The 14,656-nt window shown below is 42.1% G+C and overlaps 1 protein-coding gene across 2 annotated transcripts in view; it reads left to right on the plus strand.

Moving 5' to 3' along the window:
* Window positions 1-14,656, plus strand: part of MYO1D (myosin ID) — a 340,193-nt gene that overhangs the window by 93,308 nt on the left and 232,229 nt on the right. For both annotated transcript variants that reach the window (XM_004747082.2, XM_004747083.3), the window contains 6 exons: window positions 941-1,034; window positions 3,230-3,395; window positions 5,010-5,063; window positions 6,558-6,653; window positions 10,506-10,622; window positions 12,548-12,751. In XM_004747082.2, coding sequence (XP_004747139.1) covers window positions 941-1,034; window positions 3,230-3,395; window positions 5,010-5,063; window positions 6,558-6,653; window positions 10,506-10,622; window positions 12,548-12,751 — 731 coding nt within the window. The remainder of the gene's footprint in view (window positions 1-940; window positions 1,035-3,229; window positions 3,396-5,009; window positions 5,064-6,557; window positions 6,654-10,505; window positions 10,623-12,547; window positions 12,752-14,656) is intronic.

Below are 14,656 nucleotides of genomic sequence, written 5' to 3' on the forward strand. Positions count from 1 at the left end.
TAACAGTATGGAATGGGACATCTTTTCGTTAGCACAGCTAGAGAAGTAAGGGCTCTCTGACAGCTGTGTGCTATTCCGTTGAATAGTTGAATCCTTTATCTGCCTGGTCCTCTACCAGCAGCCACGTTATTTGTCGAGTTCGGCAGCGACACATAGTATAGTCTGCAGAAATGCTCCTTAAGTCTTTGAAGCTTACTGTTATTATTATTATTTGATCCCATTAGTATTTTTAGTATTTCTGTAGTATACATTTCTGCAAGTGGAGTTTGGGGGTCAGAAGGCATTTCCACTTAAAAATGTGGGTAGCTCATGCTGAGCCGGTCCCTTCCACCCGCCTCATACCAGTCATCCTGCTTTTTCTCTGACGCCATGTCTGGAACTCGCTGTTGCATTCTGCTATGTTTTCACTAAAATAACGCTTGATTTTAATTTTTTGAAAGGAATATTTCATCCTCATTAAGATTAAAAGAAATTTTGCTGTAGAGCATAAGGGTACATGAATTTAGCCATGGCTGGTGTTTGAGGCACTGGCTTGTTTCTTTTCTACTATGCTTCAGAGTCACTGCCAAACACCAACACTCAGGTGTAAGGAGTTCACTTACCCCATTTTGTCCCTTGATATTTTCTATGCAGTCCATCTTAACTTGGAATCTATTTGTTATTTTACTTCCATAATGGTTTTGCTTCTTTTCTCAGCATTTTCAGAGCTGTTAAGACCTAGACGGTACCAAGACAGGAAGATTTTAACTCAAAAAAAAAAAAAAAGGCAAAAATGAAACAAAGAATTTTAAGTAAATAACCTCAGAATTTGCAATTATTCTATTAAATGATCATTGCAATTACTGTGATTATTCTATGAAGAATTGCAGTTACTCTACTAGAAATCAGCTTACTGTTGGTCTCAATAACTGTATTAAGCCTTGCACAACTATTCCCGCAGGGGAGAGTGGAGCTGGGAAAACCGAAGCCAGTAAATACATCATGCACTACATAGCGGCCATCACCAACCCCAGCCAGAGAGCCGAGGTGGAAAGGTAAGGGTAGTGTGAAAATGGAGACACGTTCTCATTGGGGCTTTGTTTTCCATACAGACTTGCCTGGGCCGTCGGTTTTTATATTTGCTTCTTCATAGAGAAATACTGCTTTGGTAACCTTTATGTAAATAGGAAACAAAGTAACACTGCAACAGATGAAAGTCCCTGCCCCGTACCTGCTGCCTTCAGTGTTGCAGGTGCTCAGCCGAGGCAGTTCAGGGGATGCTGGTAGATGCCACTGTTCAAGTTGCTTTTTGTACTGTACTGTGTCTTTTTTACACTGTCTGCTGAGGAGCCCAAGGCTCCCTGGAGGGAAAGGGCTCTGGGAGGCAGATCTGTGGCATCCCTGCATTGCATTGTCAGAGCCGGAAGCCCTGATATTAGAATCGCTAAGAATGATTCCTTTTTCTCTTTAAGTTTCACGCTGCTGTCAGCATAAGATAAGGATGAGGGCTGCTGGGCACTGTCGGTAGGACCTGGCTGCTAGCATGGAATGCGCCTTTAGTATTTTCTTATCCATTCGTAAGGAACGAATGGATGGATTTTTCTTTTTAAAGATTTTATTTATTTGGCAGAGAGAAAGAGAAATCACAAATAGGGAGAGAGGCAGGCAGTGAGAGAGGGGGAAGCAGGCTCACTGCTGAGCAGAGAGCCTGATGCGGGATGTGTTTCTGGGACCCTGAGATCATGACCTGAGCCGAAGGCAGAGCCTTTAACCCACTGAGCCACCCAGGCGCCCCATGACTTAAGTTTCTTAGATGATGTGCAGTTTTTGGGAGAAAAAAAGTTTTCCAGAGTTGCTAGTGTGAAGCTCAGTGTTTATTTTCCAGAATCGCCCTCCGCATGCACATCTCAGCCTTCATTTTATGACTAGGAAAGAAAGGATATGGGTATGAAAGAAGGTGGTATAGCTGAGACTTACCCTACCGGGGCTTTCCTCATTTCTGCATAACCGGGCGGCGGTCAAGGAGGCAGTTTTCTGGACACATCCCCACCTCTGATTCTGACTTCACAGTCTCCTGTGACAGGCACACGAATAGGGGTCACTTATGGGAATTTCCGCAGACACTCAGGAGAACTAACTTGATTTTATTTCTAAACCCAGTGGGTATAGTAGAGTCAGGCATGTGTACAATGTCAAGTGTTTCGTGGGCATATCTTAATGTAGTTTTAAAGATGGTCATCTTCGTTTACCATAGCGTGCAATCCTCCCTCCCCACATTTTTAAAGTATACTTTGGTGTGGGAAGAGAGAAGCTGGGGTGGTGATGGGGTCACTTCCAGTCAGAGTGGATCTGTTACATCAGCTTACTTTAGTGGCCAAAGTGATTTCTGCAGGTGGGCCCGCACGCAAGAGGTTTTGCCAGGGAAATAAAAACAAAGACTTAAGGGTTCAGCATCAAGTTAAAAAGTATCTGGTGGGAGACTGCGCTGTAGAAAGTTAGCATTCACTAAATAAGGAATGAATGTGGCACCTATTCTTTCTTTTCAGAACACATCTTTTTAAGATTTTTATGTCAGTAAAACATGTTCTCTTAAAAACTAAAAATTAGGAGCACCTGGGTGGCTCAGTGGGTTAAGCCTCTGCCTTCTGCTCAGGTTATGATCTCTGAGTCCTGGGATCGAGCCCCGAATCGGGATCTCTGCTCAGCAGGGAGCCTGCTCCCCTCTCCCTGGCCTGCTTCTCTGTATGTCAAATAAAATCTTTAAAAAAACAAAAACAAAAAAAAACACTAAAAACTAAAAATTACAGCATTTGTCCAAGGCGGAAGTCCCCTGAAATCCCACTCCACAGACTCCTACCCTGTCAAGTTAGACCGCTGTAGTGAAATGCACTGGTCTTCCCGGATTTTTAAGCATTTACTAAGCTGTGTGCCTGCACACATGCACTCACGTTCACAGACACATTCACAGACACCTAAAGACCCTGCAACACATATTATTTTGCAACCTACTTTCTCATTCATCAGTGTATTCTGGACCTCTTTCTCTGTCGATGCATCCTATACTAGGAAAAAAAGTTTTTTTATCCAGCCCTACTGGTGGACATTTAGGGCCTGTTTGTTTTAGTACTTCAAACAATGCTACAGTCAGCATCTTTGTATAAATGTTTGGGTGTACTTTAACAAAATCTAGTTTTTCTAAAAGGTGCAGCCTCGAGAACTTTCTATACTGACTTTCATTTCTCTGTTAAAGAGTGAAGAACATGTTGCTTAAGTCCAACTGTGTCTTGGAAGCTTTCGGAAATGCCAAAACCAACCGCAACGACAACTCAAGCAGGTTTGGAAAATACATGGACATCAATTTTGATTTCAAGGGCGACCCTATTGGTGGACATATCAACAACTACTTACTGGAGAAGGTAAAATGTGCTTCATTTCTGAGGGTAATGTTCTCCAGTGCTGACTTTTTTTTAAACCTAATCATGTTTGTAGAATTTTTTAAACTTACTTAAAAGTAGCTTTTAATCCTATTCTGCCTCCCTTCCCACTCCTCAGTTCACTTTCTGGGACAGGTTACTCTCCTTTTGTGCTCTTCTTAGCTCCTGCCGTATCAGATTGGGAAAAGTTTGGGCTTTGTAGATAAGGATTTAGGTGCATGTGTGGCAGGGGTGGGAGTGATATGGGAATGTGTGCCAACTTCTGGATAAGATTTAACCAAAACTGGGGCACCTGATTGGCTTGGTCAGTTAAGTGTCTGCCTTCGGCTCAGGGTTCTGGGATCGAGTCCCACAACGGGCTTCTTGCTTGGCGGGGAGCCTGCTTCTCCCTCTGCCTGTTTCCACCCCTGCTTTGTGCTCTCTCTCTCTCTGACAAATAAATTAATAAAATCTTTAAGAAAAGAAATTTAACCAAAACACATTCTAGGACTAATCAGTTCTACTTTTTTGACACACCACCATTGCTTGCTGCTGTTAATTGTTCTGAACACATGACGGAAAAGTTAGCCCATCCATTCCCCGAAATGACACTCTTTTCACAGAATCATGCCCATACAACTCTCTTTTTTTAACTGAGATATAATTGACATTTAACACCATAAACATTTAAGGCGTATAGCATATTGATTTGATACTTCTGTGTACATTTATTTTAACTAACTTGAATCTCATTTTCTTCTAGTTTCTATTTGTTCATAGCGTCCTTTATGGCAGCGTACCAGAGCATAATCTATTTTCGTTTGTTAAATTGAAGTCAGACCGTTAAGGAAATACCTGTATTTATCAGTGTCAGTTAGGAAAGAACTGGAAATGCCGGTAACATCAGTCTTTTTCCAGAATGTTTTATGGCTTCACTTTATGTGCAGAGCCCATTAGAAGGCCTCCTCTGAAAGAACGTGCATTGTGAGGCCTGTGAGTGCAGGCTTTGGGGGCCATCTGAGGTAGGGGCTTCAACTGATTTTACTACAGGACATAAGACATTGCTCTTTGAAATGCCAGCAGACCCTGGGAACCCTAAACAGCCCTTCCTGTTCTCCCACTTCCAATCCTCTTCCTCCTAAAAACCCCATCTTTAGGCTCCAGGTTTAAAAAAAAAGCTTTGGGACGCCTGGGTGGCTCAGTTGGTTGGACGATTGCCTTCGGCTCAGGTCATGATCCCGGGGTCCTGGGATCGAGTCCCACATCGGGCTCTCAGCTCCATGGGGAGTCTGCTTCTCCCTCTGACCTTCTCCTCGCTCGTGCTCTCTCTCACTGTCTCTCTCTCAAATAAATAAATAAAATCTTTAAAAAAAAAAAAAGCTTTATTTTTATAAAGTTTAGAGAATTCTGTTTTAAATAGTAAAAAGAACATTAAAAATAGCACAGAAACCCCTGCAGAAGAGGCCTAGTTTTAGGTGGGTAATCCATGGGGTCTTTAGAACATTTGAATGCACTGTTAATACACAATTTCCTGAGAACTTGGCTTGTGCTTTGTTTCCAGGGTGCATTCTCAGATTAACGATTTAATGTGATTTTTTTTTTTTTTTTTTTTTTAAGTCTCGAGTGATTGTGCAACAGCCAGGAGAGAGAAGCTTTCATTCTTTTTATCAGGTTAGTATCTCTTGTTGTGCAGGTAATCCATCATTGGCTCAGTTGTACCGGGAATGAGTATTTTATGTCGGGACACTCCCCTGTCCTGTGCCTCCTTTGCCTCCATTGGCCCAGGACACATTACACATGAGTACGTGCATACGCACACGCTCGCCCACGTGCTGCTTCCGAGATTCGATGAGTGTGATCCTTATAAAGAAGAATCAGGTGGTTAACCCACCAGAGGAGTTGACTGCCTTGGTTGAACATCCCCTCCATTTTTTTGCAATGTAGAGAACAGTTTAATATCTGTAAAAGCTTTTGAAATGATAAATTCTGAATATGTTAAATATTGTGTTTTATTTTGAATTGAAGCTGTTGTTCCCATTATCTGGGAGCCCAGAGACAGGAATACAACTTGAGTTTATTTTGCTCCCGGAGGCTATAAGGCAATGTGATTACTTAATTATGAATTCAAGGGAGAAATGTCTTCTTTAGCCATCAAAGCTGTGATTGCTCAGAAAGAAATTTGATACCTCTTTTGAGAATGCTTTTAAAGTCAAAGGCAGACTTTAAAAGTTGCCCTTCTGTTAGCAAGTCTATGCTCCGAGAGCAAGTAGGATACATAATTACAGTTTTTAAAGCCCTAAAAAACATAAGCCAGTGCTGAGAAATAAAGTGGGTGATCCAATGAAGCATTGCTGTTTGGGACTTTTTTAAAAGTAAAACTCTAAGTAAGATTGATTTCCATGTGGAACATGTCTCTGCAAGGGATGGAGCAGTGACTGTGTAAGTTGAACACAGTACAGCTCAGCTGAGTTCCATTTTCTCTAGGTAACTGCTGTAATAGATAGTGCTCATTTATATATACACAAGTTCTGGTATATTTAGTTTAAATGATCACTTTTAAAAATCTGATAATTACACCTTTGAAGTAAGACAAAGCATACAGTTTAATGTAGAGAATTGAAACCTACTGCCTTTCAAAGGCGTGTTCTGTAGGTAAGGGCTCCCCATATTATATTTGTGTTCTTGTTGACAGTTCACCAGGTTTTCCTTAAACTAGTTTTCTACCAAATATGAAATAGTTCTTTAACTGTCCAGAACTCGTAAGTTCTTCCCAGTGTTTTCCCCACTTGGATGAGTGTTAAAATTTGTCTTTGTTCAACCCTTCAGTGGTGGTTATCCAGCGGTGCTTCACCCCCCCACCCCCCCATCCCCATCCCCACCCCCCATAGAGAAATTGAGGAAGGAAGGCTATTTGTTTCCAGTGTGATTCAGCATGTGACCCTGGGCTGATACCTCTAACTTCAGCAGCAGTGTTGACTTTTTCTGAATTCTGAAACACAGCTCTATCTTGTCTGGATAATGAGGCAGCTAAGCAAGTGACCACAACGCTTAGGTTCCTGTTTAGCAAATGACCATAGTGAAAGCAGATTACCATTGTGAGAATACTTGATGTACTTGGCTCCGCGTGTATTTTGCCAGTTCATTTTTTAATTAAATACCTTTCAGCTCCTTCAAGGAGGTTCAGAGCAGATGCTACGCTCTCTACATCTCCAGAAATCCCTGTCATCCTACAACTATATCCACGTAGGCGCTCAATTAAAGGTAAGAGCTTCCTCTCTGAGATATCCAATCAGACAAAAAACCAGAGGGGACATTAAGTAATTCTCTGGTCCAGCCTGCTGCCTTTAAGCAAATGAGTGACTCTTTTCTTCCATTCTGGTGTTTAAATTCTCAGGGACAGAGACTCGCTGCATTACTGGTCAACAACTTCACTTAATAACTGTTTCTGTGTTTGATCTGACAGGAAAGAAGTTTCTCTTGTGATCTTGTGGTTTATTTTGTTTTGTTTTTCCAGTTTTTAATCCCAATTCTTTTGACACTGTGAAAACATTGGTGTGACTAGGAAATCCACTTCAGAGGAAGATGCCATATGGTTTGGCCACAGGCGAGTTGGGAAGCAGAAAGAACTTTAAAAGCACCCTGGTTGAAATTGAGTATCAAAGATCTCCATGCGCTGTATTGATTTTGACCTACCCTGGAGATAGTTTTGTGACCCTGGAGCATTTCTATTCAGCCCTCAAATTTTTTCACTTTTTTCCCTTCACTTGCATGCGGGCCTTTTGCACTCCCGTATGCAGATGCTTTTCTGCTCTTTTATTTCTAATTAGTGTTCTGCTAGTCACCTTAGAGCTAATCCTAATAATATAGTAGTCTGTTGATGGTAGACTATAAAATGGTAATTATAATATTATCCTGCTTTGTCAGAGAAAGGTATATAAATATATAAAATAAAATATGGAGGGAAATAGACCAAGGTTTTAATTACTGATTCTGAATGGATGAGATTACAGGTATCCGTGCCCTTGTACTTTTCCATGTTTTAAATTTCTTCTGTAATAAAAAATAAAAAATACATTGCTTTTGTAGTCAGGGGAGAAATAAAAAGAATTTATAAAAGGAAAGAAAGGAAAGGAGGTGTTTCCTTTTTTGTTTCTATTATTCTTCTAAAACAAATTATAACTGCATTACTGTTTAGCTGTATTTTTATTGCCATGCATGGAAATAAGTGATATTTAGGCTTTCCCAATTAATTTTCCATTATTTGACATTCAAGTTGCATGGATATTTTTTTGTTTTGTTTTACTTTTACAATCATCTCAGAGCAGGATGTTTGGGAGAAAATTAATTGAAAACAAACAAGACAATAGAGGGCAACACTTGAGCTTTCTGAGACTAGGCCAGCAGCGCTCATGGATGCAGAAGGGATTGTGAAACCAGCACTTAAAAATGCCAATGACCGGGGTGCCTGGGTGGCTCAGTTGATTAAGCAACTGCCTTCGGCTCAGGTCATGATCCTGGGGTTCCAGGATGCAGCCCCGCATTGGGCTCCCTGCTCAGTGGGGAGTCTACTTCTCCCTCTGACCTTTCCCCTCTCATGCATTCTCTCTCTATCTCAAATAAGTAAATGAAAATAAAATTTAAAAAAAAATGCCTATGACCAGAAATGTTCCTCTTTAATCAGATTGTCTTACTGACCAAATTACTTTTCGCCCACTCCTGTAGTGCCCCCACAGAAAGCAAGTATTAAATGAACATTTAGCCATTGTCTAAAGCTGAATGTGGCTTGGGTTCTCTTTCATCCAATTCCCATTCCTTCCTCCCTGCCTCTTTTTTTTTCCCTCTCTAACAAAAATAAAGACATAATGTATGATCATAGTCAAAACCTAAATAAAAATGTACCAGAAGGAAACAAAAATATACTAAAGTTTACCTTCTAGAGATAGTTACTGATGATGGTTTATGTGTGTGTGTGTTTTTAAGATTTTTTTTTTTAAGTAATCTTCACTCCCACTGTGGGGCTTGAACTCATGAACCGGAGATCAAGAGTCACATGCTGCTCCTACTGAGCCAGTCAGGCACTCCTATGTGTGTGTGTATATATATATATATATATGGAATCATAAAATAAATGTTGATTAAATAAATTTGCTTTTATTAAATGACAATATAATTTTAATATCTTTGCATTAACAAATATGTTGATAGAATGATTTTAACAACTATAAAGCATACTCTATCACAGTTTTACTTAACTACCCTAGAAATAGAGTAAAAATGTACAATTAATTTCTTATTGTTTTGGGAGACTTTCATTTGGGTTGAAGGGAAACCCAAATGAAAGTCTCCCAAAACAATAAGAACTTAATTATCTCATGTAACGAGAAGCCCTGTTGGTTAACTTAATGCCATCACAGTGTTGGTAGGGACCCAGATATTATTGGTTTTTCCAACTTAAAACTCTCCCATCCTCACTGGATTTGGCTTGAGTGCTTAGGCTGATTTTCGTCATGGTCCCAAAATGACAGCTGTAGTTCCAGAAGTCACAGGCAGAGGAAATGTTCCTGGCTTATGTCCCTTTGAGGCTAGGGAAACCTCATGCCCTATTGACCTGAATAACATCACATGCCCACGGCTAGTTAGTCCCTTGGTAAGGGGAGTGAGATCACCGTGATTAGTTTCTACCCACAAAGATTTACCCTCTGAGGTTGCAGGGGAGACCAGTCCTGAAGGACAAGGGTACTTGGAGAGGGGTGAACAAACCAGGGTTCTAGCAGCTGACAGTTTCCCACAGTAGGACATTTAGATTTCTTGTCTAGTTTCTGTGCAATTTCAGCACAGTTCCAGTTTATAATAATAGTTCTGTCTGATACTTGTCTAGTGCTTTTTATGGGCTAGGAACTAGGGAAGTGATTCTCATCCAATTCTCCCAACAACCCTGTATTGTTGTGCCCACCTTACCCATGAGGAAACTGAGACTTGAGGAGGTTAAGTATCTTGCCCAAGGTCAAAGAACCAGGTAGGTGGAGAAACTTTCCTTGTTGTGTCCTGGATACTAGAGGAACAGGTATTCGTCAGGTACAGAGGACCCCTTCGTGCCCTTCTCCTGTGTCCCCACCAGAGGAGAAATTCACCGAGGAAAAGATCAGTCAGGCCCTCTGCAACTGCTGCTCTAGGGAAACTTTTTTGAGATAGGCCCTTACCATTGCTTCACTGTAAATTTCTGTTGATGTGTTTGTATTTCCAGCCCGATGGCTGTAGCTTGTCGAGGTTAGCAATTTGGCTGGCACCTGCACATTTGGTGAGGGCCTGCTTTCTGGTGTATAGATGGAGCCTTCTCTGTGTCCTCACAGGGGAGAAGGGATGAGGAATCTCTAGGGCCTCTTACAAGGGCTCTAATCCCATTTATTGAGGGCTCCATCCTCATGACCTAATTCCCCCTCAAAGACCCTACCTCCTAATTTCATCACCTTTGGGGAGGGGTCAGGATTTCATCACAAGAATTTGGGGGTGATACATTCAATCTATAGCAGCCCTCTCAAACCAGTTAGAAGATCCAATGCACCAAATGTTTGTGAAAGAGTGGTTGTGATCCCAAAATATCTAATAGCTTGCTGAATGACTGAGACAGCCCACTTTGCTTTGGGGGGTCCTGCTTTTCCTCACTTGTCAAGTAAAAAGCCTGACCATCCAAGAGAGGAAGTGTTATTCCCAGACTCTACAAGACTAACTGTGAAACAAAAAACCACAGGTAACAATAGTCAGGCTTGTGCCTGCAAGAGACTCCCATGGTCAGTATTTCCATTTGTGATTCCATGTCCCATGTTTTCTTCACTCATCACAGAGTGGCAGTCAGCTTCTGTGAGGCAGCCCAGGACTTGCTCCCTCACTGAAGGTTCCGGAAAATATGTCACGCCTATTTTTTGTGGTGGTGGCTCTCACACACAGTGGACATTTTGTGTGCTGAGTGATAGTTCTACCCTAAAATAATTTTCTTTTCTCTGGGTACTCAGTGACTTACTACAGAAGCCTCAAGATGTTGGCTAAATTCAAATGTAGTCTCGTAATTGTCAGATTTTTATGCTCGTGTGAAATGTTTTCCATTTTCATTCTCAGTCTTCTATCAACGACGCTGCAGAATTCAAAGTAGTAGCTGATGCCATGAAAGTAATTGGCTTCAAACCTGAGGAGACTCAAACGGTATATAAGATTCTGGCAGCCATTCTTCACTTGGTGAGTTGGGCCACCTTTGAGAATATATTGCCTCCCTGTGGAGACAGGACACTCTTTCAGAAGATTTTGTTTTTTCCCTGCAGATTTAAAAACTAATTTATATAAAGAAAATTTCTCTTACATTTTTGAAGCAATTACTGTATCTGTGGTTCACTCCATCATTTTATAATATTATGAAGGATTTTTCAAAGCCACTGTAGGTTTTGAAACTTAAATTCATCATCTTCCTGATATGTCAGATTTTGAACAGTTTCATTCTGAGGATGAAAGAATTCAGTAGCGATATGACTATCAATGGTATAAGCTAAAATCTTTTGAACAGAATACTGTTTGAGGAGCACTTGAAGCATAAGTAATCAGACCTGGAATCCTGATCATCTCATTTTTCACATTGGGAAATGAGCGCTAAATCAGGGTGGCAGGACTGGCTTGAAGGCGCACCCAATTCATGGTGGCCAACCCGGTAGGTGAGATGGCCGACCAGGGTCCAGGCGTGCTCCACTACCACTGCAGCAAACTCAGACAGATGAAGAGCCCTGTGTTGGATTTCTCTCATTCCTGTTTATATAATTATAGACATTAAAAATACAGTGAACGTGTCACCTTAGAAAAAAATGAATGACACCATGAATTCAAACCCGGAATAAAACTTACCTTTCTGTAACGTGGCAAGATTTAACTTTTAGTGAAAGGCGCAGGATCTCTATGTAAAAATATCATAGGGCAATGTAAAGGTTACCGTAAGTAAATGCTCCTAACTAGAAAGACTTGAATATTACAAATTGCCCCGTTCTTTCAGCCAGTTCATAAATAAAGTTAACAGTATCCTTCAGAATCCAAACAGGAATTTTATTTTTAGAGTTGACATAATGGCTTCTAGAATTTACCTGGACCAATACACATGTAAAGAAGATCCAATAAAACATTCTAAAGAAGAGTAGTAAGGTAGAGGGGAAAGAGGAGAGGACCCATGACTAATTCTGCCAGATTTCAAATGATAGTAAAAGTGACTAATTCTGCCAGATTTCAAATGATAGTAAAAGTGACAGTCCTTTAAAACTTGTTGCACGAATGTATCATCAGATTATGCAAGAGATTGGTTGATGTGCTGGACAGCTGGTAGAGGGTTAATAAGTATTTATTGCTTGTTGAATAAGTAAAATATAAATAGACTCAGAAACTTGGGGGAATTTAATATATAAGGGTGATATTTCAAATTTCTTTTTTTTAAGATTTTATTTATTTGAGAGAGAGAAGAAGAGAGCACAAAGTGGGGGAGAGGCAAAGGCAGAGGGAGCAGACTCCCCACTGAACAGGGAGCCCAACATGGGGCTTGATCCCAGGACCCCAGGATCATGACCTGAGCCAAAGGCAGACACACTTAACCGACTGAGCCACCCAGACAGTCCTAAAGGTGACATTCCAAATCAGGAGGAAAAGCTCAGCCATTCAGCAAATGGTGTTGGAGCAACTAACTAACCATCTGAAAAAATAGTTAGATTCTTTGCACCACTTAGTAACACAAATTCTAAGTGAGTTAAAAGCTTAAAGGTAAGGAGGAAAGCTGTGTATTTGAAGAAAATATTAAACATTTATAAAATCTTCAGCGTGGGAATTGGTCTAAGTATGACACCAAATTAAGAGAAACCCCAAAGCAAAAGATTTTAGATTTGACTACATAAAAATGTAAAACTTCTCTCCATCAAAAAACAAAAGCTGACTATTAAGAGATAGATGGGTGTCTAGAGCAGAGAGGAGAGATGGACAAAGCAGTGGGTTTTTAATATGTGTGTGATGTATTTAGGAAAATCAGTGCTACAGACAAGGTCACTTTGAATTTTATTTTTAATTGGCAAATAGATCCCCGACATAACATTTTAGAATCTTGCTGGCAACGGCATCTTGTTGTTTTCTGTCTGGTATAGGGAAATTTAAAATTCGTGGTGGACGGTGACACGCCTCTCATTGAAGATGGCAAGGTTGTATCTATCATAGCAGAGCTACTCTCCACCAAGACGGACATGGTAGAGAAGGCCCTTCTCTACCGAACGGTGGCCACAGGTCGCGACATCATTGACAAGCAGCACACGGAGCAGGAAGCCAGCTACGGCAGGGACGCCTTCGCTAAGGTGGGATTTGAACTGACATTGTCCCTGCCTGGGGATGCGGTTTTAGAGAACTCCCGTGAGGATGCATCCAAACATTCCGTGAAAGTGGGCTCAGGCTTTTAGAAACCAGAGCGGTACTTCTGGGCCATCACAGTCCAAATAAAATGCCCTGGCTGTGAGCACCAGGAGTGTTCTGAGAAGAACGAGTCCAACTGGGCAGCCGACGCTGCCTGCACAGGCCCTCTTGCCACCTTCCCTTTCACGTGGCTCACCGATGTTTGATGAAGGCCGCCCCAGGTTGCCCGAGGGAGTGCTCATCCTCCATGTTCCGCGTCTGTGCAGGGATTGTGCCCTGAAGTCATTCACCTTCTTTCCTTTTCCTGCTACAACAAATAATGCTGCCATAGTCCGTGTGTGTGTCCCTACACACCAGCCCTTTTAGTCCCACGGGACAGACTCCCAGGAATGAGCACCCCACATCAAAGGACACACTGATTTTAGACTCTAAGTTGACTGACTATGGGTATATGGAAGTACCTTGTGGTTATGTTCCTTTCATTGCCCATGTATTGGAGCAGCTTTCCACATGTCTGTAAGGTATTTAAGTCCGTTCTGGGAATCACCTGGTGTGTCCTTTATATATTTTCCTCAGGGCCTCTCGCTGTTCCGCTGCGTGTTTGTGAGAGCTCATCCCTTTAACCTTTGGTCTGTTAGCTGTGTGGCAAGTGTGTAACATTCCCAAGATTACATTTTCTTGTTTTCTTTCTCTTTGTCGCTGTTTGGTTAGACGGCATGTATTCCATTTTTACTCTTCTGAGTCCCAGGCTTGGTTTTAGTGTCCAGAGGAATTTGGATTTATCCAAGTGCAATGGAGAGTGGAGGATTCTAAGCAGAAGCAACGAGCTAGTCTGCATTTTTAAGCCAATCACTCTGGTTTCAGTATGGAGACTCTTCTGCGGGTGGGGATATTTTAGTAGCCAGGAGAGAGATAATGGCAGGTCATGTAGAAATGGTGCAAAGAGGATGGTTGGAGACGTAAAACCCACAGCCCCTGTTTGTCTGGGGAACCATAAGATCAAGGATCACTCCTAGCGTGCTCTGACTCCAGCCTGCATCTCCTTCCGCACCATGCTCCAGTCTCCTCCCTTCATTCCAGCATGTTAGTGTTTGCTCAGGCCTTGCAGGTGGTCTTTATCCCTTTCTCCCTCCAGCCACAGGACCTTTGCACAGGCTGTGGCCTCTGCTTGGATCCCTTGTCTCTCCCCCTCTTGCCTCGTCAACTCTTACTCATCCTTCTGATCTCAGCCCACTTTCTCAGGGAAGCCTTCCCTGGCCTCTGAATCCCGAACAGGTTAAATTATCCTCTGATGCCACGCACCTCACCTTCGGGGTGGGGGTGGGGGGAGTGTGTGTGTGTGTGTGTGTGTGTGTGTGTGTGTGTGTGGTTTTTCCTTCCTCCTACTTCCCTGTCTTCCTTGGAGACTGAGACTGTGTTTATGTTTGCTTCAGTAACCTGCCCAGAGTAAGTAGCTAATACTTGTGGAGTGAATAAATTCCTACATTTCTGGAGTCCTTTGTTCATGCTCAGAAATAAGGTGGGAACAGTTTTCAGAGGTGGGAAGAGCAGGAGTCCTGACAGCACAGTGTTGGAGATGGCTGTGAGCCCCTAGGAATATTGTCGGGTTGGCTGTCAAGCATGTGAGTCTGGCGCTCAGAGGAGAGGTCTGCGTCGGAGTAGTCGACTTGGGCGTAGTATTGTAGCAGGTCTGTTCAACATCGAATGAGATGGCTCGGGAGGTGTTAGAGAGTGAAGAGGACCAGAAGAACGCCTCCTTTTAGAGGTCAGGTGGAGGAGATTTTACCAAAGGGCAGCCAGTGAAATAGGAGAAAAATTAGGGAGGTGTGGCGTCCCAAGTCCCAGAGGGG

This window comes from Mustela putorius, unplaced genomic scaffold (assembly GCF_011764305.1).
Source record: "Mustela putorius furo isolate JIRA1106 unplaced genomic scaffold, ASM1176430v1.1 tig00003962_pilon_pilon_pilon, whole genome shotgun sequence".
In the NCBI taxonomy this organism is placed as follows: Eukaryota; Metazoa; Chordata; class Mammalia; order Carnivora; family Mustelidae; genus Mustela; species Mustela putorius.